This window comes from Arvicanthis niloticus, chromosome 8 (assembly GCF_011762505.2).
Source record: "Arvicanthis niloticus isolate mArvNil1 chromosome 8, mArvNil1.pat.X, whole genome shotgun sequence".
NCBI classification, from domain to species: domain Eukaryota; kingdom Metazoa; phylum Chordata; class Mammalia; order Rodentia; family Muridae; genus Arvicanthis; species Arvicanthis niloticus.
The window spans coordinates 31575722-31602898 of NC_047665.1; the positions used below are offsets into that span (position 1 = coordinate 31575722).

At 39.3% G+C, this 27177-nt stretch overlaps 1 protein-coding gene across 1 annotated transcript in view; it reads left to right on the top strand.

Annotated features, from left to right (window-relative positions):
- Exoc2 (exocyst complex component 2) overlaps nucleotides 1-27177 on the top strand; it is a 159587-nt gene that overhangs the window by 77265 nt on the left and 55145 nt on the right. Inside the window, exons 12-17 of the mRNA XM_034510216.2 lie at nucleotides 11190-11315; nucleotides 15671-15795; nucleotides 23840-23905; nucleotides 24053-24210; nucleotides 24598-24719; nucleotides 26139-26200. Of these exons, the coding sequence (XP_034366107.1) occupies nucleotides 11190-11315; nucleotides 15671-15795; nucleotides 23840-23905; nucleotides 24053-24210; nucleotides 24598-24719; nucleotides 26139-26200 (659 nt within the window). The remainder of the gene's footprint in view (nucleotides 1-11189; nucleotides 11316-15670; nucleotides 15796-23839; nucleotides 23906-24052; nucleotides 24211-24597; nucleotides 24720-26138; nucleotides 26201-27177) is intronic.

Below are 27177 nucleotides of genomic sequence, written 5' to 3' on the forward strand. Positions count from 1 at the left end.
ATTTAAAATTTTTAAATTGAAGTTCCAGTATCAGTACTTGAAATATCAATAATTTATTTCTATTTGGGGGTATCTTGTTTGTTTGTTTGTTTGTTTGTTTTGAGACAAGATCTTTTTATGAAGCCCAGGCTGCCCTAGAACTTGCAGTGGTCCTCTAGTCTCAGTCTTCTGAGTCCTGGAATTGCAGGCATATACTACTATCCCTAATCTTAATAACATATTAATAACAAATATCTGTTAATTTTCAAGTTCAATTTAATTTTATCTAGAGTCCTTCCTAGGTGTTTCTGTTATCCCCTTTTATACTTGATCTTAACCAGAAGCCAGGAAGCAATGCTACCATCAGGTTTTAACTGATACTTCTGTAGATGAATTGGCAGACGTGCCCAGTACACAGCAGATTTTGTTTCCTAGCACAGAAGAGCCTGGAAAAAATGCATTTGCTTTGTCCCTTTTTGCAGAAGGATGTTTTCAAGTCAGCATTGTATGTGTATATGCCATTGGATGTGCTACCCCTTTAACACACAGTTTGACAGGCAGTGTAATGATGGTGTACAGGTCTGTGTGCAAGGGGCAGTCTTTAGCTAAAACACATGTCTTAAGTGTAAGTTTATAGGGGATAAACAGTTGTTCTTTCATGTAATCTATAGTTGTTGATGAACTCATAAATAATTTTCTTAAGTCTGTTATAACGTAAGGCAGAGTGGAAGAAGATCCACTAAGTATGTGGGTCCTCCATCAGTCATACATTCTAATGTGATAGGTTGGAGTTCCTTTGTGAGGAGGTGTCACAGCAACTGCTGACAGATGTACTGTCAGTACACACTGATGATGGGAAGGAGGAGTGTGTGTCCAGATACTTTCTTGGTTGTACCATCCTATTCTCTCCAGGCCTCTGAGTCACAACATACCAGTCCACATGCCCCTGTGCTGCACTGTTGTAGCAAGTACTCCATCAGACTGGGATCTCTGGCAGGAAGGCAAGTCAGCCCCGGGCTACTTAGGAAGATCTGTACTGTAGATCCCAAGCTAGATGAACCAAGTCTACTTTCTGTGGGTTTTGATGCTTATTTTCTCTCATAGGTGGATTTTATTAAGGAAAAGTTGTACAGTATTAATTAGTAATCCATTGAACTGTTATTCTCACCTTAAGTACGTGATCCAGGTTGACACTGAGAAGATGAAGATGACTGCTAGAAGGGGACCAGAAATTATGGTTGCATCTGAGCAGGGTACCTCTAGCTTTCCCTCTAGAGCTTCAGGACTCAGTGGTGGCAGGGATGGAAAAAGTCATTGCCATCAGCCTAATTGATGGTACTTGTGGCTTGATTTGACTGACCCCTGTGTTCAGAGACAGAGTGCCTGATTGCCTGGCAGGTGCAAGCTTGGTGGTATTGATTGTAGCTGTCTGTTGAAGGCTCCTGTATGTGAGAAGGGACTAACATTCCAACTGTCAGATGCTGTTTAGAGGTGGTGTGTGTGCTCTGAAATGATGATGCCTGCATTTCATCTAGAACTCTGTTGTCAAGGTGCCATGGTTCTCAAAGGGCATTCTCAGGATCCTCATTTCACAGTGAAAGCTGGCTGTCCTGTCAATCTAAAAACAATGGATCTATTTCTATTCTAGTCACTGCACTTAGACTACTAACTCTGGAGAAGAGAAATGGATGCAGTTGTTTAAACTCAGACAAAACAGTGGCTAAGAACTGAGACAGTTTGTGAAATAAAACCCAGTTTAAATGGATAGATTATAAATATTAAAAACAGGGAAAGAATTCTTGGTGTCTTTTAAAAAAACAAAATTGTCCTTTATACATGACCATGATCTGTATCAAGGACTAGTAGGGCCTCCTTTGGATTTCAGTTGTTATAATATCCAGTCACCCTGACAGATGCTGCTCATCCAGTGATTTAATGGGAGGGCTCACTACCTTCCTCAGAGAGCTGGCATTCTCAGATTTCCTCCCTGGTCCCCGAGTCCTGACCCTGAAGCTCAGATAGGACCTTTGGGATTTTTTTTACATTGAGGAAAAGTGTCAGGACATAAAACCAATGTTTTAGGTTGGGAAAACATAAGTATTTTTATTTTTTTCTAAATTTCATGAATTATGTACATTATAAGACCTGATTTTGAAAGTTTAAGTAGAGCTGCAGGATTTGAGTACTAAATTTTTCTAGCCTGAACTGAGTGACCATCCGGTTTCTGGTGCCCTGAGTGCAAAACTTCCAATACTCTGAACCATTGCACAAGTCAAACTTTTTCCACTGCCTGAGGATTGGTCTCTAGGAATTCCTATGAAATAGGTCCAAAATTAGAGTATGTCTTGAGGTTTCCTGGCAGGAAAAGCCTTTGGTTAACCCCTGCTGGGATTCTCAAACAGGACTTTGAAAGGTGGCCTTCAAAGGTATCTTCTTTGTTCCTAAAATGGCTTGAGTTTGACTCTCAGACCAGCTGGCTGTCTGGTAAACTGGGGGAAAGGCCATCAGCTTGCTCTGGCATCTTAGGATCTGTGCTCTCGTTAGGACTTCCAGAAGGACTTCCTAGAATTAGAGCTCAGTGAAGGGCATTTAGAAGAGGAGCCAGGGCTTATGTAAGCAATGTGTGCTTAAAAATAGACACACAACAGAAGGAAGGAACATTCACACATGGCTCAGGTTGTCTCTGAAGACTTGGAGGGGACATGTCACTCCTGAGTAGCCTTTTCTCAGTAGTCATATTGGTGAGTGGGCTGCAGGCAATGAGCTGCTCAGAAGCTGCTCACAGCTCCTCATGCTCAAGCCCCTGGATTTGATGCACTGTAAACCCACCAACCAACAAAATAAGATTTTAATGATTTCAAACATCTAGTAGGTTGTTAAATACTCACTGATAAAACTAAAAATATTTGTTTGTCCAAAAACTTTAAGATACAAAAGGTTTCATTTTCAGCTGAAGCTCATTCAATAGCAGGTATCTATAATTTGATTACATTTTATACTGTATAAATAAGCTATGTTTTTATTGATGTTTATCTAAATTTATCTTTATGTACACATTTTCTACATAAGCATTTTGAATAATAGGGTTACTAATATAATTCTGGTGTTTTCCTAAAGGAAGAGTAGGGTAGTTTCCATGTATTAGAGTAAATTGCAGTCCTTATTAGGAAACTGTTGGCTTCATTGAATTTTCTTTAGAATTATAAAAAAAAAAAATTTCATAGTTAAGACAGTAGACATAGGTTATTCACATTTTAAGCATTTTTTAAAAATTATAACTTTTACTTAAAAGTTATAGTGTGATTTATACATTAGGAAGGGTTAATTATGGAGTTCATTTTCCTGAGATTGAAGGAAACACTGAGATTGAGTGAGTGAATCTCAGTGTTTGCCATAGCATACCCTGAATGATAGCACTTAGAAGTAGGAAAAAGAAGACACTACTACAGCAATTGCAGATAGATTTGGGTTGATCTGCATCTTTTCCCTACAGCTAAGTCCTCTGTTATTGGGAGCATAACGACTGGGCAGTGTGGCAGGGTCTAGTTGCAGACTCCTTGCAGGGAGCCCTTCACCTGGACAATTGTTCTTTTACATGCTGTAATAACAGTGTATTTTAAATTGGCTTTAGAAGAGTTAGTGTTTGGCAGGGTTTGGTACCTGTTTTAAGTCTGGGAGCTCTACAGGGATGCACAGACTAAAGTGGATGCAGGAGAGGGAAGCATAGGAGAAGCACTGAGCCCAAACCAAGGTTTCCATTCTCGTGTGTGTGTGTGTGTGTGTGTGTGTGTGTGTGTGTGTGTGTGTGTGTTGCGTGTATGTTTTATTTGTTTTGTTTTTCAGAAGCAGGAAAAACATCATGAATTGGATTCAGAGTGCCCACATTAGAAAATGAGGCTGGTGTCTGAAAGTAGCATAAGTGTATATAAACAGTTGTATTTGCCAAAGTACAAATTGACAATTTTTAAAAACATGATTGATTGTAGATTTTGAAATATGTATATAATTTGATGACTGTCTTAGTTTACTTTTCTGTTGCTGTGATAAAAAACTGACCAAAGCCGAGGCTTCATGACCAAAGCAAGGCTTCATTTCAGCCGATGAACTATAGTCCATCATTGAGAAGTCTGGCTGGAACTCAGCAGGGGCAGAGTCAGGAACCATGGAGGCAGAACTAAAGCAGCAGAAGCCCTGGAGGAATGCTGTTTACTGTCTTGCTCAGCTTCATTTCTTATACAAGGCAAGCCCATCTGCCTAGGGGTGGCATCCCCCACAGGCCCTCCCATGTGAACCATTAATCAAGAAACTGTTCACAGACTTCCCACAGGCCAGTGTGATGGAGGCATTTTCACAATTGACGTTCTTCCCAGATAGCTCTTTGACTTGTGTCAAGTTGACAAAAAACTAACGAGCACAATGAGAATTTTACCTTTCAAATAAAAATAAAGACCAGGAATTGGTACCAGTAACTTAGGCACTTTTTTAAAAAGCAGTTAAGACCTTATGAATTAGGTTTGCCTTTTCAGAGGCGTTTTCGGTCTGCACAGTAGAGTAAGAACTGTTCTTTGTGCCATAGGGAAGAACTGGATCTTGTTCTCTCACTAAGAGATCTGTTTACCTTTCTGTTTTACATAGATAGATCACAAATGCTTTGTCAAAGGACCTCTTCTGTGGTTTGTTCCCCCACCCCCACAGCTGAGTCTCCATGGCTTACTGCACAGCTTTGCAGTGAGAGCCACTACCACTTGGTGCCTAACTAATCCTGTCCTTTTCTTCCTAATAGAAATTAAGGTTAACACTAAATGTTAGGTACACTCAGTTCAGAACATGTACAAGATAATAGTAAAACGGTGACATTTGCAAGTATTTTTATTCTGTATTCTCTGATTTTTATAATTCTTTGACTTGCATAATATAGACTTATTTTTCTTTATGTCATCTATTTATACCTGCCGTGAACCATAAGACCTTAATAAAACAGAGATTACCCTTTTTGGTTACTCTATACCCACTTTATTACAAACTTTCTCACTGGCCAAGTTGGCTCTTCTAGCATCTTGAAAGTTCATATCTTTAATTTTGTTTTCAAAATTCATTTCCTTTTGTAAACTGTTGTTTTGATGTTGAAGTGTACACCAGAAATGTGGCCTAGAACCCAGGTGGGAAGCTCAGATGTGAATGAGGTAAACTGAGTGGTGACTGAGTCCTCTGGGTTAATTGGGATTAAATTATTCCCTTGGAATTGAGGAAATTGCTCTGTTGGAGCTTCTAATATATAGAATCAGAAGATCAAAGAGCATTTTTATCTGTTGACACAGGTCTAATTCGTGAGGAATTTGTAATTCTGCCTTGATACACCCACCCCAGCCTTGGCATTGAGATTCCTCTGTGTAGTGCTTGAAAGGAATCCTGTCCTGCCTCTGCCTTGAGGCTCCTGAGCCTACGTGTTTGGTCAACAAGCAACAGTGGGTGGTCGGGCTGCAGGCAGGACAGGGGCCTGCTGTGCACAGGAAAGTGTGTTCAAAGGTGTTTCAAGGTGGCAAGGAAGTAGGCTGCCCTCCTGTGTCTGGGGCAGTGGATCAGTGTCCCCCTGTGCTATTGTAGACTGTGAGAAACTTGCTACAGGAGGCATGGAAACACAGTGAAGGTGTTCCCTGACTGCACATCTGCAGGCTTTATGTATGGAGCCTGCCAAACAAAGTTTAACAAATATTTGCATTTAAAATAATGTGATACATGATAGTCAAGATATATGACACATGCTAGTTTCCTTTCTTTTTTATAGAATCTTCTAAAAGTTCTTATTGCTATTTGAAACTGTTTCAAGTTCACACATTAAATTTGTGAGCTTTACAAAAGTTATGAAACAATTAAAAGCTGAAGAGCTTTTATCTAGTAGAAATTCCAGTTTGTAGAAATTAGAAATGTTTCAAATTTATAGCAAATGGTGACAAATGGTGACATGACCAGGACTGGTCGCCTTTAGTGGTCCTAGGAACATACCCGCTACTTCTAAACCAAGCTTCCAACTGGTTTTCTCTTAGTAAAACAAGATTTCTTTTCTGTCTTATGTTATTTCAAAAATAATTTCCAGATTTAATGTTTGTTTTAATTTGTTCTGCATATTTCACATTAGAAGAAATATAAAAGAATGTTACTTCTTGAGGGTATAGAATATTTAATTGGAAAAATAAGACACCAGCTTTTGATTGTGCTTGAGTTTAATGTTAAGTGTCTTACAGGATCTTTTTTTTCAGACATTTGGTAAAATTATAAAATGATACTAGTTTCAGTAACTGAAGGATGCAGCTAGCTGTGAATTACTTCTAGAATTGTGTTGGTCTTGTTGCCGCTCCTGCATGCACTTTGAGAATGAAGCTGTGCTGAAGACCTGTGCTGCAGGACTCTGCCTGCTTGAGATTTCCAGAGTCATCTCTGCATGGTAGTTATGCAGCAGATAGCTTCCACAGATCCGTAGTAAAGGGGGCTTTAATCTTACGAGTTACTCATTCGTTTATTCACTCATTCATCCAAGACATTGTTTTAATTTATGTTCAATGTAAACTTTATACCTTCAATCAAATAATAACTGCCAATCAAAATGTATGCTTTCCACTTTGTTCATACAAATGATGCAAAATTTCAGATTGAAACTCTGAATCATAAAATAATAATTTTAGAGCTAGAAGGGTTTCACAGTTCATTGTTTAAAGCATTAATCTTTGTAACTCCATTTTTCAACATAGTAAGCTACTACTGATGGCCATGGAATTTTCTCTTCAGATGAATTCCTACTGCTGTTCTTAATGTGGAGTTAGTAAATGCAGTAGCCTCATATTTGACAGTAAAGTTTTCATAGTTTTCCATGTGTTGCAGATGAAGCTTGAAGGTTAAGTGGAGCCAGTCCTTATCCCACTGCTGCCAGTAGCTTCCTTCCCTAAAGTTCCACTCACCAAAAATCTTAAGAGTTTTGTTTTTTGAGACATATTATGTCTAAGAAAACAATTTATTTGTTGAAATTCATGTTAACTTAGCATTAATTTGAAAAGGACAGGGCCAAATTTTGCTGTCATCTACAAAAACAGCCCAGTGCAAACACTAAAGCCTTAAATGTGTGGTGGTGGAGAACACTGTCCTCAGCTGATTCCCAGTGGCCAGGGCTGTTTGCTTTCAAAGAAAATATACAAAGTGACACCATCTTCAGTTGTATTTGCTTTTTGTAAAAAGATGGTCTTCAATTGTATCTGCTTTTTTAAAAAGATGATTTTATTTTAAATTATGTATGTGTTTGTGAGTGTGTGGGGGTATGTACACATGGGTATCAGTGTCCAGGAGGCCAAAGAAGGCACAGAAATCACCCTGGAGCTGGCCCCATGTGGGTGCTGGGAACTGAACGTGGGTGTCCCACAAGAGTGGCAAGTGTACTTCACCACACAGTCATCTCACAGTCCTAGGTGTGTGTGCTTGTGTAATAAACAGGTTCTTTCTAGCTTCTTGTATCATAAGGTATAAATGAAGACAAGGTTGACTTTTGTAGAGAATTTTAAAGTCTTATGCTAATTCTATGGTTTACAAAATAAATTGTATTTCTCTTGTTCTTCATTGTCCTATAGAAATACTCATTATCAAAACAACTTATCTATAATCATCTTGAGAAATAAAAGTATCGAGTCACATAATTGAAGTTTTAAAGGAATGTCAGGATCCGCAAGGCCTTTTGATTTTTGACATGGTAATAATATGTGATATATAGTTTGTTTAAAATAAACTTCTGAATAACTTTCTTTCTAAACTCATACCTCCTCTGGCATTCTGTAACACACTGTGAGACCTTTGGTCAGAGGAAAGAAACTAAGCCTTGGGAAGAGAAACTCTAGGTTAGTGCCCACCGCTTAGTTGGAGGCTTTAAAGAGTGATTCTCAGTCTTCGTAATGGTGCTGTGACCCGTTAATACAGTTCCTCATGTTGTGGTGACCCCAGGCATAAAATTATTATTGTTGCTACTTTATAACTGTAATTTTGCTACTGTTGTGAAATATAACGTAAATGTTTTTAAGAGCTAGTTGCTGAAGGGGTCAGGACCCCCAGTTTGAGACCAGTTGCTTAAACTCTTGCATGTAGCCCTGCAGCGCCACCTTCTGGTCTTCTAGCTCACATACTGTTGCAAAGATACTAAGTGCCAGTTGGACCTGCTGAGCACATGCTGTTTCAGCTACCTGCTCTGAGTTTTTGCTGGTAATGATAATTACCAGGTAATCAGTTCTCTCATGTGTAGCTAGCAGAGCACTGATGTGATGCTTTCTGACAGAACAAAACATATTATTGATATCATTGTTAAAGAATACAATAAACCAATTTTTAAGTTTCAAAATTCAAGCCTTCTTAAACTACAAATAAAATCAAACCATTTAACTTAAAGTCAAAGTACCATTTATGGAGAAAAACATTTTTTTGAGGATCCACTTAAGCAATGTTAATTCTAATATTAATAGAAATATAGATAATATATTTTCATGAGGCTAGAAAATCTTTCCTACTTAATCATAAATGTATACAGCCTTAGATCCCATGAACATAATGTGGAATATATATTCATAAAATAAAAGCATTTTGTGACATTTTAAATATTCATATTTATATACATTATGAATTTTCAGGTATTCTTAACATATTACTAAGCTTAAGCCTCTTTATCTTTCTGCTACATCAGAAAATTAGTGTTTTATATTAATTTCTTCTATATTTAGTAACAGTGAAGATTGTATAAACTACAGTATGTAAAATGTCATAAATTATGAAAATTTCTACACAGATTTTCCATTTAATATGTAAAGAAATCAGTTACAAATAACTTTATCCTACCTGTCTGGATTCTTTTTGCCGTCACTGTTAAAGATGCCGTGCAGAGGCAGTTGTCAGGGAAGAGGCTTGAAGCTTGCTCAGGTGGATTTAAAGTTAGTCATGGCGGTGAAGTCCAGGCAGAAGATTCCATCCACAATCAGGAAGCAGAGAGCAAGGAGGACTTGTGTTCAGCTAGCATGCTCCTTCCTGTGCAAGCTAGGACCCAGCGTCAGAGAACAGTACTGCCTACTTTAGCGTGCGCCTTCCCACCTCACCCCAGTCAATGTAAATCCTCTTGGTGTGGAGGAGACTTGCAAGTCCATTAATATCAACTATCATGTTTATTGTTTGCAGTTTTAAACTTTACATTTACATACTTTACACTTATTTTACTTTACATTCTGGATTATAGAAGTCTTATGCTATATGTAGTATGTTCTAAAGTAGGAATAGATATGCAGCAGTTAACACAGTCATCAGAACAGGGTCCACGAACAATTGTATTCCACAAAGGAAGGAGGGAAGGAGGGAAAGATGGAAGAAAGGAAGGAAGGAAATCTATCTAAGTTACATAACTTTTATTCTGTAAAACCCACTGTAGAGTGTAGCCAGTACTATACCATGTTTGGTGATGCACAGTGACAGGGACTCGTGAAAAAAGGTCCTGTTCCTTCTCACTGTATTCTCTGAATATCAACTTAAGTTATATCGAGCTGTTTATTGACTTATTTTCTGCCCCAAGTCAGCCAGACTCTAAAGTCCTCCAGAATAGTGCACATAAGATTGCTCAGTAAATGCTTGTTAGATGTTATTGAATAGCTGTCATCTGTGCTGCCATAGAAATATCACCTTATTCTCATCAAAATATTATTTTGATTTATAAATGGTACTTTTCTTTAGAACTTGAAAATAGCCATATTCTTTTAAAATTGAATTATAAACAGTTTTTAGTAAGTAACTTGAAATCAGTCACTCGTATCTTGAGGGAGTTCCCTGTGGAAGGCCCAGTGATGTGGGAAAGAGAGAGATATAATAGTTCTTGTTCCCCAAGGGAACAGTGAACTGGCCTGGAGGTGAACAGTACATCATGAAGTTGTCAGAGTAGAGCACATCCTGACTGATGGCGGAGGCAGTGGAGGTAGAAAGCAGTTTGATCTGGGGTGTCACTGGCCAGGCAGTAGCTATGGTGGTTGCACTTTAAGGATAGAAGTTTACGTGGGTGAAGGAAGAGAAGCAGCGAGTGAGGCCTGCTGTTGGAGAAAATGGGAAATTTGGCAAGAGAAAGCAGACGAGGCCTCCTTCCTCCCCTTCTCCTCAACCAACAACAACAAAAAGATCCACATTTGTTAGCATTTTGAAACAAGATCTCATGTAGCCCAGGCTGGCCTGAACTTGCTTATGTAGCTAGGGCTGGCATTAAACTACGGATCTTCCTGCAGCCACCTCCTGAGTGCTTCAGTGACAGGTGTGGAGTTTGTTTAGCTTCTACAATGTTAACTGTGTTAGATTAGGATTCAAATTTGGTGGCTATGAAAATAGGGAATGGAATCCCATATTCCAAAGGGACAGCAGTGAAAGCAGGTGAGCATGTTGTGAGCTATGTAAGCATGTATGAGCGTGTGTGAGCAGGTGTGAGCGTGTGTGAGCACGTGTGTGAGCTATGTGAGCTGTGTGAGCATGTGTGAGCGTGTGAGCTGTGGTGTTTATGTGTGCAGAGGAATGAGAAGCATGTCTTGGAAGCCCGTGGCTTCTTATCTAAGCATGGGTCTTGGGTCTTGTTTTGTAGCCATTGAGGTTTTTTTTTTTTTTGTTTTTTGGTTTTTTTGTTTGTTTGTTTGTTTGTTTGTTTTGAGACAGGGTTTCTCTGTGTAGCCCTGGCTGTCCTGGAACTCACTCTGTAGACCAGGCTGGCCTCGAACTCAGAAATCCGCCTGCCTCTGCCTCCCAAGTGCTGGGATTAAAGGCATGCGCCACCACCGCCCGGCTAGCCATTGAGTTCTTAATGTCTACTTTTACAGTGTCGCCACACCTAATTTTGCCGCATGCTTTCTCAAATCACACATTAATTCCACGATGTTGTCTCTTAGAACTTGGTGTTAAGCCAGAATGGTGAGTTGAGTTGTCCATGTGTGATATAATGGAACTGACTCTGTAAACCTATTTAGGGCTACGAGTAACTCGGTGGCAGAGCTTTTACATGAGGGCCTGGATTCACTCCTCAGCACCACAAGAAATATAAGAACAAAAGCTATTTGTAGAGATTTTCACTTAAATTCTTTATTTAAAAGACTGGAATGGTTGAGCAAGAAAGAGCCTTGAAGAAGCACTATTTTAGATTAAACTACACAGAGATACCATCTCTCTTCCAGGTACCCCAGGCCCGCACAGCCCCATGCTCGACCTAGATAACGATGTGCGCCCAACGGTCTTGGGCCATCTTAGCCAGACAGCGTCACTGAAGAGGGGCAGCAGCTTTCAGTCTGGCCGAGATGACAGTAAGTTATCACCCCTACTTCCATGTGATCTTTCAGATTTATGTACTTTGAAGGGATGTGGTAAAAAGACTCCATTTCATACTTAAGAAGATTGGCAGGTAGTAAAAAGATAAAACAGAATACCATATTCTCAAGTTTGCCCCATGCTGGACAGGGCAAGGCCTGGAACCACACCACCTTGTACAGGCCTGGATGACCGAGCAACAGTGTGTTAAGTACTAAAGGCCTGGATGACTGAGCAACAGTAAGTACTTGCGGCACATCCAGCACTACAGTTTCTGTCTGACAGCACTGCCCAGAGCTGTGTCAGTCTTCTCCATTGCTGTGAACTGGGACAAAGTTATTTACCCACTAATCTGCCATAAAAGATCTGCTGAACTAAACTTTTGGAATCAGTTTGCTATTTTTTAAAAATAATTGTTCAGTACTTTTCTCATCATAAAATGGTTTCAGTTTTAGTTATTATTGGATTTAAGAGAGGACCTAAATTTACTTTTTGCCCGTGTTGTGGTTTTTCAAATAATGTTTTGTTTTTAAGTCAGCAAGAAGTCAGGATTATTTTCATGGTCAGCTGCTTTGAGAATAGTGTGTGGAACATGTATGAATCTGAGTGATTACTATATGCATGGGTAGAGTGCACAGTCAGACCATTCAGAGGTCTGCCAGCTTCATGGGGATGTAAGTTCTGTCCATGCTGCTTTCACTGATTTCCCAGCAAAGAATGCATGTGCTATGGGCGCATATTCCGCAGTAGGAATGCAGAGTAGTAGCAGTGGTCAGAGAGCTGAGTGGTAGGATAATGGTGCTTGAACTACTCTTTGTGAGAAAATGCCATGTAACTGCTACAGCCAGGCAACTCTTCCAGTGCTTTAGTTTAAAGAGTTTAATTTGGGAGCTAGAGAGAGTGCACAGTAGTTAAGAGCCCTCGGTGCTCTTGCAGAAGGCACTTGTGTGGTTCCCAGAACCCAAGTGGTGCTTCACAACATCTGTGTGGAGCTCCAGTTCTAGGGGATCCATTGCCCTTGACTCATTTCCATTGGCATCAGGCTGGCCATGGTTATATGCATTTCAGGCAACATGGTATCTGCTGTTAGTAGTTTGGTGTTATTGCTTACCTTTAGGGAAAATAGCCATGTTGTCAGATGAAATATGCTTCTTGCTAGACTTGCCTTCTGTTGAACTTGTCTGTTCTAGAAACTGTGAAGACAGAGCTTGCTTGGTCAACAGTCCACATAGTTCAAGTCAGAGGTGTATGACAAGCACACAGATAATCTTCAGGCTTTCACCAGGGGAACAAATAAAATTGTACAACACCCTTAGATATAGAGAACCATGCCTTTTGCTTATGCAAAGGAGTCCAAACTTTCCACACAATATAGAACTGCTAATGTGCCCTAGCATGCAGAGGCCCAAGCTGGCAAAAGGAGTTCCCATGCTTTGTCAGTGATGGAATCCTCACTCTTGTTCCTGACAGTGGCAATTGTAACAGGCAGTCATACTCAGTCCCACCAAGCCGTCAGGGTTTTGTTCTGTGTGGTCTTGGGTTTGGGGGCTTGTTTGTTGGTGAGAATATAACAAAGAAAACATTCTGCTTTCATGTTTCTTCTGAGAGTGGACAGAAGCTCTTTGCATGTAATGAGGTCCTTCTCAATATTACCTATAGCTGCATTTTTTGACCCAGTGGTTCTTGTGGGATTTATTCTTATTGTACAAGTGCTAAATGAGGAGGATTTCATTTAGTGAAAACATCAGATTTAACTAAAACACAGTAGGCAATTTTATCTGTTAGGAGGAAGCTTGTTAATTTGAATAATCCCAAATAAAATAGTCTGCACAAATGCTCCGTGTATGAATATGAAACTCCAGGAACCAGTGATGAGAAGTGCAGAAAGCCAAACTGTGTGAACAATCACAGCAATTACAGGACTCTTGACAGTGAAGAGAACATATTTATATTTGCTTCCATATATAAAAAGCACTTGACAAAGAATTATAAGAAACCTGTTCACAGCTCTTTATCAATGGCCAAATGGCAAAGGAGCATTTTAAAATAAATCTGCTGCTGCCTTCCCTCACTGGAATTCAATGCCAAGACTTTTTGTCTGTTTTTATTCATTCATTCATTCATTCATTCATTCATTTATTTATTTCTGTCTACCTAGACTCTTTCTCTGCTTAGGATAGAACTCATGGTATTATGTGTGCTACACAAGTTTTAGACACTGAGCTGAAAGGCAACCCTGCCTAGGTATACTTTGTAAAGATGTCTGGCTTTGTTTATAGAGTGAGGGTTAGGACTGGACCCCAGAGTTGGTGACTGCTGTGTTCTGGCCTGAGTATGGCTATGGGAGTAGCCAGAGGCAGCAGGAGGTTAGAGAGGAACCCATAGCCAGAACGTGTGATTATCTTGTAGCTAAAGGCAGAAGAACCAAAAAATAGATAAATATTGCTGAATTTCTCCAGTTTTCTTCTGTTAGATGAAGGTTTTATTACACTTTTCACCTTATATTTTCTGTGTCATGGAATGCTAGGTAGTCTTTATATGATTGCACTTGAGTGTGTTCATGGATTCTTGACTGAACTTTCACCCACCCTTATAAATCTCCCCACCCATTGCCCCAGAGAAGGGAAAGCCCCCTTTGTGTACTATTCCACCCTGGGATATCTAGTCCCAGCAGAACTAAGCACAAACTCTCCTACTGAGGCCCAACCAGGTAATCGAGCTAGGGGAAGGGGATCCAGTGTCAGGGAACAGAGTCAGAGACCGCCCACACTTCAATTGTTAGGGGACTCAGGTGGGGACCAAGTTGCACATCTGTTACAAATGTGTATGAGGTCTAGGTCCTGCTCCTGCATGCTCTTTGGTTGGTGGTTCAAGTCTCTGTGAGCCCTCAGTGGCCTATGTTAGTTGACTCTGTAAGTCTTCTTGTGGTGTCCTTGACCCCTCTGGTTTCCTCAATTTTACATTCCACTCTTCTACAAGACTTCCCTAAGCTCCACCTGATGTTTGGCTGTGGGTCTACCTCTGTTTCCATCCTCTGCTGGATGAAGCCTCTCAGGAGACAGTTATGCTAGGTTCCTGTCTGCAAGCACAGCAGAGTATCATTAATAGTGTCAGGGGTTGGCTCTCTCACATGGAATGGATCTCAAGTTTAGGTAGCCATTGGATGGCCATTCCCTCGTCTCTGTTCCATCTTTATTCCTACACATCTTGTAGGCAGGACAAATTTTGAGTTGAATATTTTGTGAGTGGATTGATGTCCCCCTCCCTCCACTGGAAGTCCCACCTGTCTACAAGAGGTGGCCACTTTATTCTCCATATCCACAGTTGGTAGAAATCTCAGCTAGGGTTGCCCCCATAGACTCCTTGGAGTCTCTCCTGTCCCAGGTCTTCAGTTAGTCACCAGAGATGCTCCCCACTGATTTCCAGTCTCACTTCCAGCCCTCTCTTTCCCCCTTTCTCCACCCCTTTTCTCCTCCTCACTCCCTCTCCCATCCAGTTCCCTCTCTTCATTCACCTCTCATAACTATTTTGTTTCCCCTTCTGACTGAGATTCACACATCTTACCTTGGGCCCTCCTTATTACTTAGCTTCTTTGGGTCTGCAGATTGTATCATGGTTATCCTGTACTTTATGGCTAATGTCCACTTAAAAGTGAATACTAACCATACGAGGGTTTCTGGGTCTGAATTAACTTACTCAGGATGATATTTTCTAGTTCCATCCATTTGCTTTGTCTGCAAATTTCATGGTGTCATTGTTTTTAATAGCTGAATAGTATACCATTGTGTAGATATATCATATTTTCTTTATCTATTTTTTGGTTGAGGGACATCTAGGTTGTTGTTTCTAGTTTCTGTGTATTATGAGTAAAGCTGCTATGAACCTAGTTGTCGTAAGGACCAAAAGGGCAAAAAAACAAAGCAAAGGACAAAGCAAAGTGTCCTTTTGGTATGATGGGACATCTTTTTGGTATAGCCACCCAGGAGTTGACTGACTGTCTTTGGCAGGCAGCTAGGAGGAGGCTCTCTTCTGTATTGGGAGGAGATTTACCTCCAAGCCCACACTCACAATTGACACATTCCTCTAACAACACCACACCTCCTAATAATGCCACTTCCTGTGGGCCAAAAATACTCAAACCACCTCACTAGCAATCCTTAGGACAAGGCTGAAGCACTGTTTCCTGAGGCCTGGGCAGCTGCTCTCCCCTTTCCCGTTGCCTGGCATTGCCAGTTTAGTGCTGAGAGAAGTACCTCATCAGAAGGAAGGGAAGGGGCAGGTCTCTGTGTTCCATTAGATTTTTCTTTTGATTCACAAATGTATTCATGTGTTTTATTCTTTTACCCTTTAGCATGGAGGTACAAGACTCCCCACAGAGTGGCATTTGTTGAAAAATTAACCAAGCTTGTGTTAAGTCAGCTGCCTAACTTCTGGAAACTCTGGATTTCATATGTTAATGGAAGTCTTTTCAGTGAGGTATGTATACACTTCTGACTACAGACCACTGAATTTCTGGGCTTAAAACTAAGGTTTTGGGGTTCTTTTTAAAAGTCTTAGATATCTAACACCTTTATCCATTTTGTATATTTTTTAAAAATTAATTGACTTTATTATTAAAGAAACTGGCAAGTAAATAAATACATCACACACCAAAATTAGTCATTTTCACATTTTTTAAGATTCATCGAAAGCATTATAAATGCCTATGACCTTGAGTTTGTTATGTGATTGAGACTTAGTTTTCTTATCTGTAAACATGGAATAGCATGATTCTCTTGCTCTCCAGTGGTTCTAAGGGTTAAATGAGATACAGATCTAAAGAGAAGTCAAGGAAGTCAATGTAGAGATTCAGAATCTAATGGAATGTTGACCAGGCCGAATTGTGTGGATGTTTAATATATGAACAATCAATGATAAATTGTGTGGATGTTTGATATATGACCAATCAATGATAGACAGGGAGGAACACTGGCCCTGGGGCTCAGATCTGAGTTTCCCAGCGGAAGGAACTTAGTAGTCACACAAGTTATCCGGTAAATCATTACACTTTCAGAGTCAACATTACTGGGTATATTTTTAATATAATATTTTCAGTTTAGTCTTTAACAGTATCACATATGTGTACAATGTATTTTGGTTATATCCACACCCTTTCCTCCACTAACTCACTCTGGGTACCCACAACAGTCCTCCTCCCAGCCTCGTCAAGTAACACTGATTGTCTGTCTCCTACCACATGTCTGTGGGTGCACAGAGCCCAGTGAGTGTGCCTATGCACATAGGGGTTGCACATCCACTAGGGTCAGTTACAACCTTCCAAGGACATATAACCAAAGAAAACTAGTTTCTCTTCCTCACTACCAACATCTGCCAATAGCTCCTCGGCTAGGGTTGAGGCCTTGTGAGTCATATCCTCTTGACTGAATTTCAGTGGCTTGATGTTGTGTGTGTCTTGGCCAATTAACCACAGCTCACGAGGGCAGTAGACACGCACGTCCAGAAGACAACATTTCACAGCACTCTTTCTGTTCTCTGACTCGTAATTGCTTCTGCGTCTTCGTCTGCAGGCATCCAACTTAGGGCTGAGCATCAGTCACTTATTCTTGGTACTTTGGCCAATTATGAGTCTCTGATCTCTGCAGAGTAAAGCTTTCTGGTAAGGTTGAGAGAAATGGAATTTATATTCAGAAAGAATTTGTCTATGCCTGTATCTTGAAGTGTATTCCTACATACTCTGGCAATTTCAGAGCCTTATGTTGAGGTCCTTGAACCATTTGGTGTTGAGTTTTGTGCATGTGAGATATGAAGATCTAGTTTCATCTACGTGTAGACATTGAATTTTCCTTTCTCCAGTGTGTATTTTGTCAAAATAAAGTGGCTATAGGTATGTAGGTTTATGTCTGGGTCGTCTGTTATTTTCCATTGGCCTATGTGTCTGTTTTTTGTGCCCATATTGTATTGTTTCTATAGCTATGGCTCTGCAGGATAGTTTGAAATCAGGGGTGGTGATACCTCCAGCAGTATTCCTTTTGCCCAGGATTGCTTTGGCTCTCTGGGAACTTTTTTTACTTCCATGTGAATTTTAAGATTGTGTTTTCCTACCGAAGAATATCACTGGAATTTTTATGACTTTTAACAGAAAGGAATGATGGATTTTGTCAAGCCTTTTCTGGGTCTATCTGGGTGATCTTGTGATTTCTGCCCATGAAACTATTATGTAATTTGTAGGATTGGTTGATTTATACATATTTAATAATCTTAGACCTCTGGAGTAAAGCCAACTTATTCATGATAAATAATTTTTTAAATGTGTCCTTGAGTTGATTATCGGTTTATGTTCATCAGAGAAATGGATCTACAATTTTTGTTTTTTTTCTTTTATCTTTGTCTGGTTTGAGTATCAGGGAACTATCAGGTTGGTTAGAAGAACATGGCAAAGTACTTTTCTATTTATGGGATAGTGTGAGAAGCACTAGTTGTTACCTTGTACATGATACAGATCTTTTAAGTTATTTTATCTTGTTTAATTTTGATAGTTTTGGCTTTTTGTTTATTTTAGGTAATGCTACAGATAGCACTAAAATTCAGAAAATCATTACGTATTACCAAAAAACAATACTAAATTGGGGTATCAGTTGACTGATAACTGCTTATTTCCTAGGTTCATTTGCGTGGATAGTATCTGAAGATACTATCTATCTTTTGAAGGGAGATGCATTTCTTGGAGGCAACAAATAAATGATCCTTTCTTGTGATTGAGTATACTGCCTTGTGCCTTTTGATGGGGAATTGAGACTGCCAGCATTTGAATTTTGATTGAAAATGTGATTTTTGCCATCTTGTTGGTGTCGTAATATTTTGCTTCTTTCCTTCTTCTCTTGCTTAACTATAGTTGTAGTGTGGCTTATTCTGTCCTGTGGCCTTGTGAATGAACTCTTTTTTTCCAAGTTTCTTCTCTAGAGCTTAGTGTCAGTTATGAAAGGTTCCTTTATTATATATTGTCATCTGGGTAGACAGTTGTTATCTAATCCATCTTGGCTTTTAAGGTTTCAAACCAATAGTCTATGGTTATTCTATTGTGCTGATCTCTCATATGACCTAGTGTTTCTCTCTTGTTGCTTTCAATAGACTTTTTTTATTGTTGTTCTATATATTTAGTGTTTTGATTATGATCTGGTGTGCTGAGGTTCTTTCCTGGTCATGTTCATCTGATATCCTAATGCCTCCTGTGTCCAGAGTGTCATTTCTTTTCCTAACTCTGGGAGTTGTTTTCTATGCCTTTGGGACAAGACGTTCCTCCTTCTGTGCCTATTATCTTTAAGGTTGGTTTTGTTCAGAGTGTATTCAGATACCCATCAGTACCTTCTTCTTATTTGTCTTTGTCCTCGTTGGATTGTTCCTACACTTTGCCCTCAACCCCAGATACTCTGTTCTCTCCTTCCCCGATTTATTCTGTTACTGAGACTGCAGATTTTTTAAATTGAACTTAATAACTTTTGTTTCTCTTTCAGCATTTAAGTAGATTTTCTCTTTGTTGAATTCCTCTTTTGTGTCATGTTTTGCCTTCTGTATTTATTTTTCAGTCATTTGCTTGTATATGTGTTTTTAACATTCCTGAATTCATTATTTTGAGTTCTCTATCTGGGATTTCATTTAACTTAGTCTCACTAGAAGACATTATGTAGGATTATAATTTTTGGAGGCGACATATTATTTTGTCTTCTTCTATATCTTTCGTTACTCCATTGGGATTCATGCATCTGGTGGTATTTTGCTTTGTATATTTAATTTTGTCAGCTATTGAAGTATTTGTGATGTTCAAGTGGGACTTGGTTATAGTAGAATTAAGTGTGTAGTTTAGAAAATAATTTCTCAGTCTAGGAGTTCATGGTGTCTGATGTAAACTCTATATTATTCCTTGAGTATATTATTAACTGGAAAAGCAGCCACATCTGCTTGCTATTATCACTGTGCAAAAGTCATTAGCCAATTAATAACAGTGACATCTTTGACATGAATTGCTCCTAGAGGATAAACAACTAAGCATGGTATGGAGTTGACTTGGATTTTGGTTAATAGGATTAGGAGTGGGAGAGAAGTAGAATTGATAGGATAAGAATTGACAATTAGATCAACTTTAAAAAATCAAAGTGGCTAAAATAGCTGGGAGGGGAAAGTTGGTATACTGTTGGGTACACAGATCATAGTGGTGTAGTCAGTAAAAACTAAAAAGATGAGAGGGAAAGTATGAAAGAAAGAAGTAAAGTACAGGGAAGAGTGAATTATGTGTGATGTGGCCGAAGAGTCTAATGAATGCCTTAGTAAGCTAAGTAGAAAAATAAACAGCAGCCCAAAGATTTAATTGAGCAGTGTAGAAGCCATAGTAAAACCTTCAAGACATGTACAATTAAGAGTGTACTAGAACATATGAAAGAGAACTAATGGGGTGAATCTCGGGCACAGCTGCTGTAAGTTAAAGGTGGAGTTCTCAGTCCTCAGGCTCTAGCAGATTTCTTGAGCCTCTGGTCTCTGCAGACTCAGCAGTCAGGATTCTGGTATGTCAGGGAGGGGAGGCTGTAAGTTGTTTTTATAGTTCCTTTGGACCTCTTGCACTCTACATTGGCCTCTTCTGGTCCTGTAGGTCTTGTGTGTGTGAGGAGCAGCACTTCCCTTTTAGTTTCCCACATTTACCAACTACCTTAATCACAGCGTGCATCTGTCCCCAATTAAGAGGGTGTGAAAATTTATGTGCACCCAAAAGAAATGCACCTTGAATTTTGATCACTTTATGGGCTGGTGGCAAGTGGCATAGTCATATCTTCATGTGTAGATCTTGAGAAGAAACAACTGATACTTGGTGGTAGCCATGTTTTTAAGTTAACATGCACCCCAGTGGTAGTATCTAGTCTAAAATGCAGTAGACACAGAGTTTGATTCCTATTGTCATATCCTCCATTAGAATTATTGCTGTATTTAAAATGACATTGGCCTGGCACATACAAGTGTAAACAAGATTTAGTAGCATTGGAAAATAGTAAACTGATGAACTTCTACAGTGGCACAAAAGGATACCAAGGCAGATGAATGCATGTGAAAAACAAGTCCCATAGAAAGTGGGCTATAAGTGCCATGTTAATTATTTCCACCCAAGTGGTTTTTTTCTGGTCATTTTGGGCCTGCCTGCCTCCTTCTGTCTGTCTGTCTGTCTGTCTGTCTGTCGACAGGATTTCTCTGTGTAGTGCTGTGTAGACCAGGCTGGCCTTGAACTCAGAGAGACCCACCTGCCTGGGTGCTGGGATTAAAGGTGTATACCACCACCACCTGGCTGGGTCATTTTTTATAGGTGGCAAATACCAAACGCAGAGTACTTGCTTCATTTCTTTCTAGAGTCATAAAGTTGACAAGTGCTTTTGATCTTTTCTATCTCAGTTAAAAGAGAATATACTTCTTCATAGATCCTACATAGTTAGAGTAAATACATAAATATTTGGTTATAGAAAAAACTCTGCATGTTTTTAGAGTATTTATTCTACTGAAAAGCTTAAAAGCCAGCACTGAAAAATCGCAAGAAGCAGAAGGGTTAGAAAATTTACCCACTTAGCCAGTCTATGAGTGAAACAAGAAAGTTCATTAAGTGGACATTAGAAGGAGGTCTGGCACTTTAGATAATTGATATAAGAGAGCTTTAAACACTGTTCGCTTTAAATGTCCTTTTCTTTCTAAATTGTTGAACTGTCTTATTAAGAGCTCATTTTTGCAAGTTTCTAACAGTTTAAACAATAGTCCCTTCTTTAAACTATTTGGGCCCATGCGAATCAGAACAGTGAAATCTGCCGTTGGGCTCACCACAAACTGGTTTTGGTCTGATTATGCAGGAAAGAACTGAGGCTTTAGTTAACGAAATGGTTAATAATACTGTCTCACCTGTAGGTGTGCATCAAATGTAGTACATTTTAAAGTATCAAATAATTCTTATACATTAGGAATCAGCATTTTAAAAGTTTCAGAGCTTAAAGCACATTTAAATGTTATTAAAAGTTAAAAAGTTTGATTTTCTTTTAAATAGGGCAGACTTTATGAACCTTCTGTATTCTTTCTTAGGATTGCTCAGATCTGTAATATCAAAACCATCAGAAACTGTTGTTATCACACCAAAGTCTGAGCCATCTGCTCTCCATTTTATTGACATTGGGTCTCCAGAAAAGAGCTCCAGCAGGCTTTTTAGAATAGCATGGCATGGCATGGCATTGCATAAGCATATAAGCATAAGCATATGCTTAGCATAGTATGCTCTACCCTGGTGGCCGGGCAGTCTGTCACAACAAGACTTGATATCTAGGGGATTTTGGAAGATTTAGATCAGAACAGATTGAAGGTAGAGATGCTTTGAAAGCATGTTCAGAACAGTATCCTAATCACAGTGTGCCAGGTACTGATACACACACACACACACACACATATGTACATGCTATACATGTACACACACATAGTGCATACATAAATCCATTCTAAAATACTCAGATACCATGTAAATAAAACAATGACTGAGCTAAACTTCACTATCTTTCCCTCTTGAAGAGGTCAAATCAAAGTTAAAAACTCATTGTAATTCTGTGAATGTGTAGCAAAGGAACAAAGCCAGGCTTCTAATGAAAGTGGTCAGTAATGGGATGGGAGGAAGAGGAACTCAGAACATAACCTCTCACCTTAGCCTTAGCATACAAGAAGTAGACAAAGGAGTTCACACAACACACATGTCACCAAGGAGGGGTTCCAAGGAGAGCCCTGGCATGCACGGCACAGGTCCTAGCAGGCTGGAGTGTCAGGTTGGGGTGAGGCTGGAGGCACAGTGAGTCAGCTGCCTTTTGGAGAGAATCATGGGGAAAAAACCATAGGTCTGTGTGTACAGGAAGAATAGGAGTGGGTGACATGTTGTCAGTGAAGGTAGGAGAAGGTAGTAGGTGTAGTTTGTACAGATGTAGGTTGTGTGCAGGTCTTGCTGGTGAATCATAGGGAGAGATCAAGGCAAGTCTGTGACAGTATCTCACCTGGGCACATGGCCTGCATTCTTGCAACATTCAGGCTAATCCTGACATTTCCCTGCTTACTACACTTAATACACTTTGGTATTTTATTTAGTAGTATATAAAAGTATTTTTCGTGCATGTTGAAAACAAAAGAGATGATTCATCTTGTGCAAAGAATTTGGACTGGCATAAGGCAGTAAACTCAGGAGTTAGCTTTTTCAATGATTATGATGTAAATTTTTAATATACAGTTTTTAAGTTTCAAAGTAGAAGTATATTTTTACAAAGAAGAATGATAAAAGCTTCACAGCTTAATATGAAATTTTAGGTCATGTAAGTTAAAGGGTGTGTGCTATGTGTATGACAACTTAATATGAACTTTTAAGACTTGTAAGTTAAATGGTGTGTGCTATGTATATGTTTGATACTGGTTCTTAATCAACACAGCAGCCTAATCCTTCTTGTACTCATTCATGTCAGTGATGTCCATTGGACAAACCAGCTCCATAGCTCTAGCATATGTGCTATCTATGCACATAGAGAAAGCATAACTTATATTCTCACACTGACTTCAAGGAAATATTGTAATTATTTATCGTGTATTTCCTCTTAACTTGAAAGGTCTTTTGACGAGTTTTTAAACTTAGCATTACCTGAAAATTTTAAACTTAACAGATATGTTTTGTATTATGTTAATGGATGAAGTATTAGAGTTTGTTCAACAGTGCTTAATTTTGTTTTGCTTCTTTATCTGAAAAGGTCATAAGCTTGTCCTCTTAGGGCATTTCTATATGGTAGCATTTGGTTGTCAGAACATTTGCTAATAAGAAACTAGAGAAGTTCAGTTGAATACATTTATCTTAACTATGAAAACAGTCTCCCGTACACTACATTAAGTAAAGAAAAACATAGGCTTTATGAGTAAACAGAAATAAATAATTCTACAATGATAGAGTTTATTCACTCCTAAGATATACTGCAAAGAAGACAATAATTTATAAATAAAAATAAAGGGACAGATATAGTGCTTGTGCTTATGATAAATATTTGCCAATTTCCTTTGGCACAGATGTTGTGGGGCTCTCTCTCTTAGCTCAGAGTTTACTCTCCCTTTGTTCCTGTGCCAGATAGTGAGATGTGATGGGAAGAATGCTGTCCTGGGCTTGATGCACTGTGTGGTTCAGTTTCGTGGAGTGTTGATGGGAAATGGCACAACTAATTCACCTACAAAATTTGTAATCTCAACTTGATTTTTGGGTGTGTGCATAGATTTGTACCAGAACTTAGAAAGAAGAAAGCTAACTTCTTTTTGAAGGCTAGCTTCTTTTGAAATAAGGTTGTTTTTTATTTTTTTTCTGGTTATGTCTTTGCATTTCATTTAATCAGGTTAAGTCTCATGTCTTCATGTATGGATGCTAAAACATTTCTTAACTTTTCTAAGTTATTTTCAAAAGAGAGCTAATTTTTTTTTATTTTATTTTTCAATTTCTTAGACTGCTGAGAAGTCAGGCCAGATGGAAAGATCAAAGAATGTGAGGCAGAGACAAAATGATTTCAAGGTAACTGAGGGATGAGAAGGTCAACTTCTTAGAGCACTTTCTCTCCCAGCATTATTGAAGACTTTACAGTCAAAATACTTTCTTATCATTTAGGACAAACTCCACCAGGGTGATGATCATAATGCAGTTTTGCTCTTTATTTTCTAGAAAATGATTCAAGAAGTAATGCACTCCCTGGTGAAGCTGATCCGGGGCGCCCTGCTCCCACTCAGCCTCCGAGAAGGGGATGGGAGGCAGTATGGCGGCTGGGAGGTGCAGGCAGAGCTCTCAGGGCAGTGGCTCGCACACGTTATCCAGACCATAAGGCAAGTATGGACACTTGGAAGCCATGCTCGTTGACAGGGCTCAGTGGGTTTATATACATTTGTTTGCTTTAGTGACTTTTAAAGCAGTCAACACCCCAGAGTAAGATATGCTGCTTAACATGTCAGTGAGGAATTTATTTTCTCTCTCTCTGTCCTGTAATCTAACCAAGATGCACTTAAGCATTTCCAGTGTAAGTGCTGGATGAGAGTGTTATGCTGTATGCACACTCATCTGTTGCAGAGACTCTGTAAGTCCCTGCTGTGCTCTCCAGTTTCAACCTAATGCTGTCACTCATGAGCTCCAAGAGGCATAAGTACAGGATAGCCCAGGCAAGACAGGGCTGCTCAGATCCCCATTTGCTCACCTGTGTTTTATTTGTTTGCCAGGCTGACATATGAATCACTGACTGCCCTGGAGATTCCCAATGACATGTTACAGATTATCCAGGACCTAATTTTGGATCTCCGTATACATTGCATAATGGTGACGTTGCAGCATACAGCTGAAGGTATCTTACTTTTATTAGACCAAGTTACCTGAGCTGTCTTCCTTCCTCCTTCCAAAGCCTTGAAAATAAGACAAAACTAGTGTTAGAGAAATTTGTACCTATTTATTCATTGCTAACTATAGAATAGATTTTTTTCTTTTTTTAAAGTAACTTTTCAAAATAATTTAATTACGAATTAAGACATTGTAGAAATCAAGGTAGATGTACTTGAAACTAAGAGTATAAGAATACCTATATAATAAATTTTAAATATTTTAAATATAAAATGCTGACTATAAAAGTTTATGTAAAATAAAACATGTGGCTATTTTCTAACTTAATTATAAAATTCACATGAAATCAAAATATCATTAGCAGTGTTTCTGTGGGTAATAGAAATTATACATGCTTTTCTTTATATTTCCAGAATTATCTGTATAGAGCCACTGTCTTAGTTAAGGTGATATTGCTATGAAGGAACACTGTGACCTCAGCACCTCTTTTAAAGGAAAACATTTAATTGGGGCCCGGCTTACAGTTTCAGAGTTTAGTCCATTATCATCATGGTGGGAAGCATGGCATCGTGCAGGTAGACATGGTGCTGGGGAAGGAGGTGAGAGTTCTACATCTTGATCTGTAGTCAGCAGGAGGTGAACTGAGCTGCTAGGCTTAACCTGAGCTTATGAGACCTCAAAGCAGGTACCCAGTAACCCACTTCCTCCAACAGAACCACACCTATTCCAACAAGGCCACACCTTCTAATAGTGCCACTCCCTATGAGCCTATGGGGGCCATTTTCTTTCAAACCACCACATCCTCCAGAAGTTACTTTTTATAAGTGACCTTTAAAGCATTACATGTTTTTTTTAAAAAAACAAGAACATTGTTATAAACAGCATAGGCCAGCATCATCTGCCACCAGGATTCTAAGTGGGGAGGGCCTTGCACTGTAGAATTAGAAGTTAAAACATGTATCAAAGGAAAGAGAATGGAATGCAGGCAAGAAGCGAAACATTTCTCCCTCCTGTACCTAAGCAAGCCTGCCCTGCTGAAAGTTTAGGCTGGCACTCCAAGTGAGAGACAGCCACCATCCCAGAATGAGAGGGAGGACTCAACACAGACCCTAAGCTACACCAAGCTCAGAGCAGAAATCCTGGAGGGTTCATTTTGCACATGTCTAGCACTGTTGTGAAGAATACTGTGTGAGTAATCACAATTGTGAGGTGGCTTTTCTCCTAGTAATGTATTACATGAACATTTTGTTAGAAAATGTGAAAAAAATATAACTAAATCCCCAAATCTACCAATATTGAGTTTTATCTCTTTCACAAACATATGTAAAATCATTAAAAGCTACAAACCCATAGATGTTTTTGTCTATGTCGAAGTTCAGTGAGATAATTATAATAGAAAGTATTTGTGTCCTTGTTTTCCATGCAGAAATAAAGAGATTAGCTGAAAAAGAAGATTGGATTGTTGATAATGAAGGACTGACTTCCCTAGTAAGTTGGAATTTTTTTATTGGTCACTAGTGTTTATTATATAGAACAAATGTTTCTATGTTAATAAGGTCCATATTTGCTATACATTATATTCTTGTTTCTAGAAATTATAAAGTAATTGTAAAATATCCTTTCCCGGAGTCAGTTTTACTTACTGCTGATCACAAGCATCTAAAGGAGTGGATGCTGTGGCTTAGTTTAGAGTCAGGCGGCCTGTAGCACTATTTCAGTTTGCGTTACTTTTTAGTTAGATTGTGCTTGTTTGCACACCACCTAGGAACTTCAGGTCTTCAGAAAGTCAAGACAGAAGAATGATATTTTTGTCCCCAAAGCTAAAACCCACCAAGACAAGAAGTACAAGCTGATATGTTTAGTCTAGAAACATCCTCTTTCTGAGTGGGTTTAGAATTTCAAGTACCTTTGAAAATGTGTCTTACAATTTTTCACGCTTTTTTGCCTATTTGAGGGGTACTCCTAACAGTCTGATGGGGACTAAGTCACTACTGAAACATAGAGGACATAGGACACGGATTGTCTTTTCCCCTCACACTGGCCAGACAGCTTGTCATGCAGCCAGCCAGGGTCACAGCCTTTGTGACTCTGCTCAGATCTCTGTGGTTCTCCTGGTGGATCCATTATACTTACTTTTGTCAGAAAGAAGCAATCTCTGAGCTGCCATAGCTACTGTCTTAAGAGGCTGCTGGCCAGAAGGTGTCCCCGTGCCCCACGAAAAAGCTGCTCAGCAGCCTATATGACTACTGCCAGTTTCTTTCATGTCCTTCTTTGCAAGGGAGAGACAATAAATTGTAGCGGGTAGAACTTTCAGTTTCTGCCTAGAGTAGAGTGGCCTTGCCCTACAAGTTATAAGCCATTGGTAAGCCAGGGGCAAGAGACCACAGCATCTTCTTTTCCCGGCATCCCTGCATAGGAAGCTATAGCTGGTTGTCCTCTGAAGGTCAAGGCTTTGTTCTAGGTCA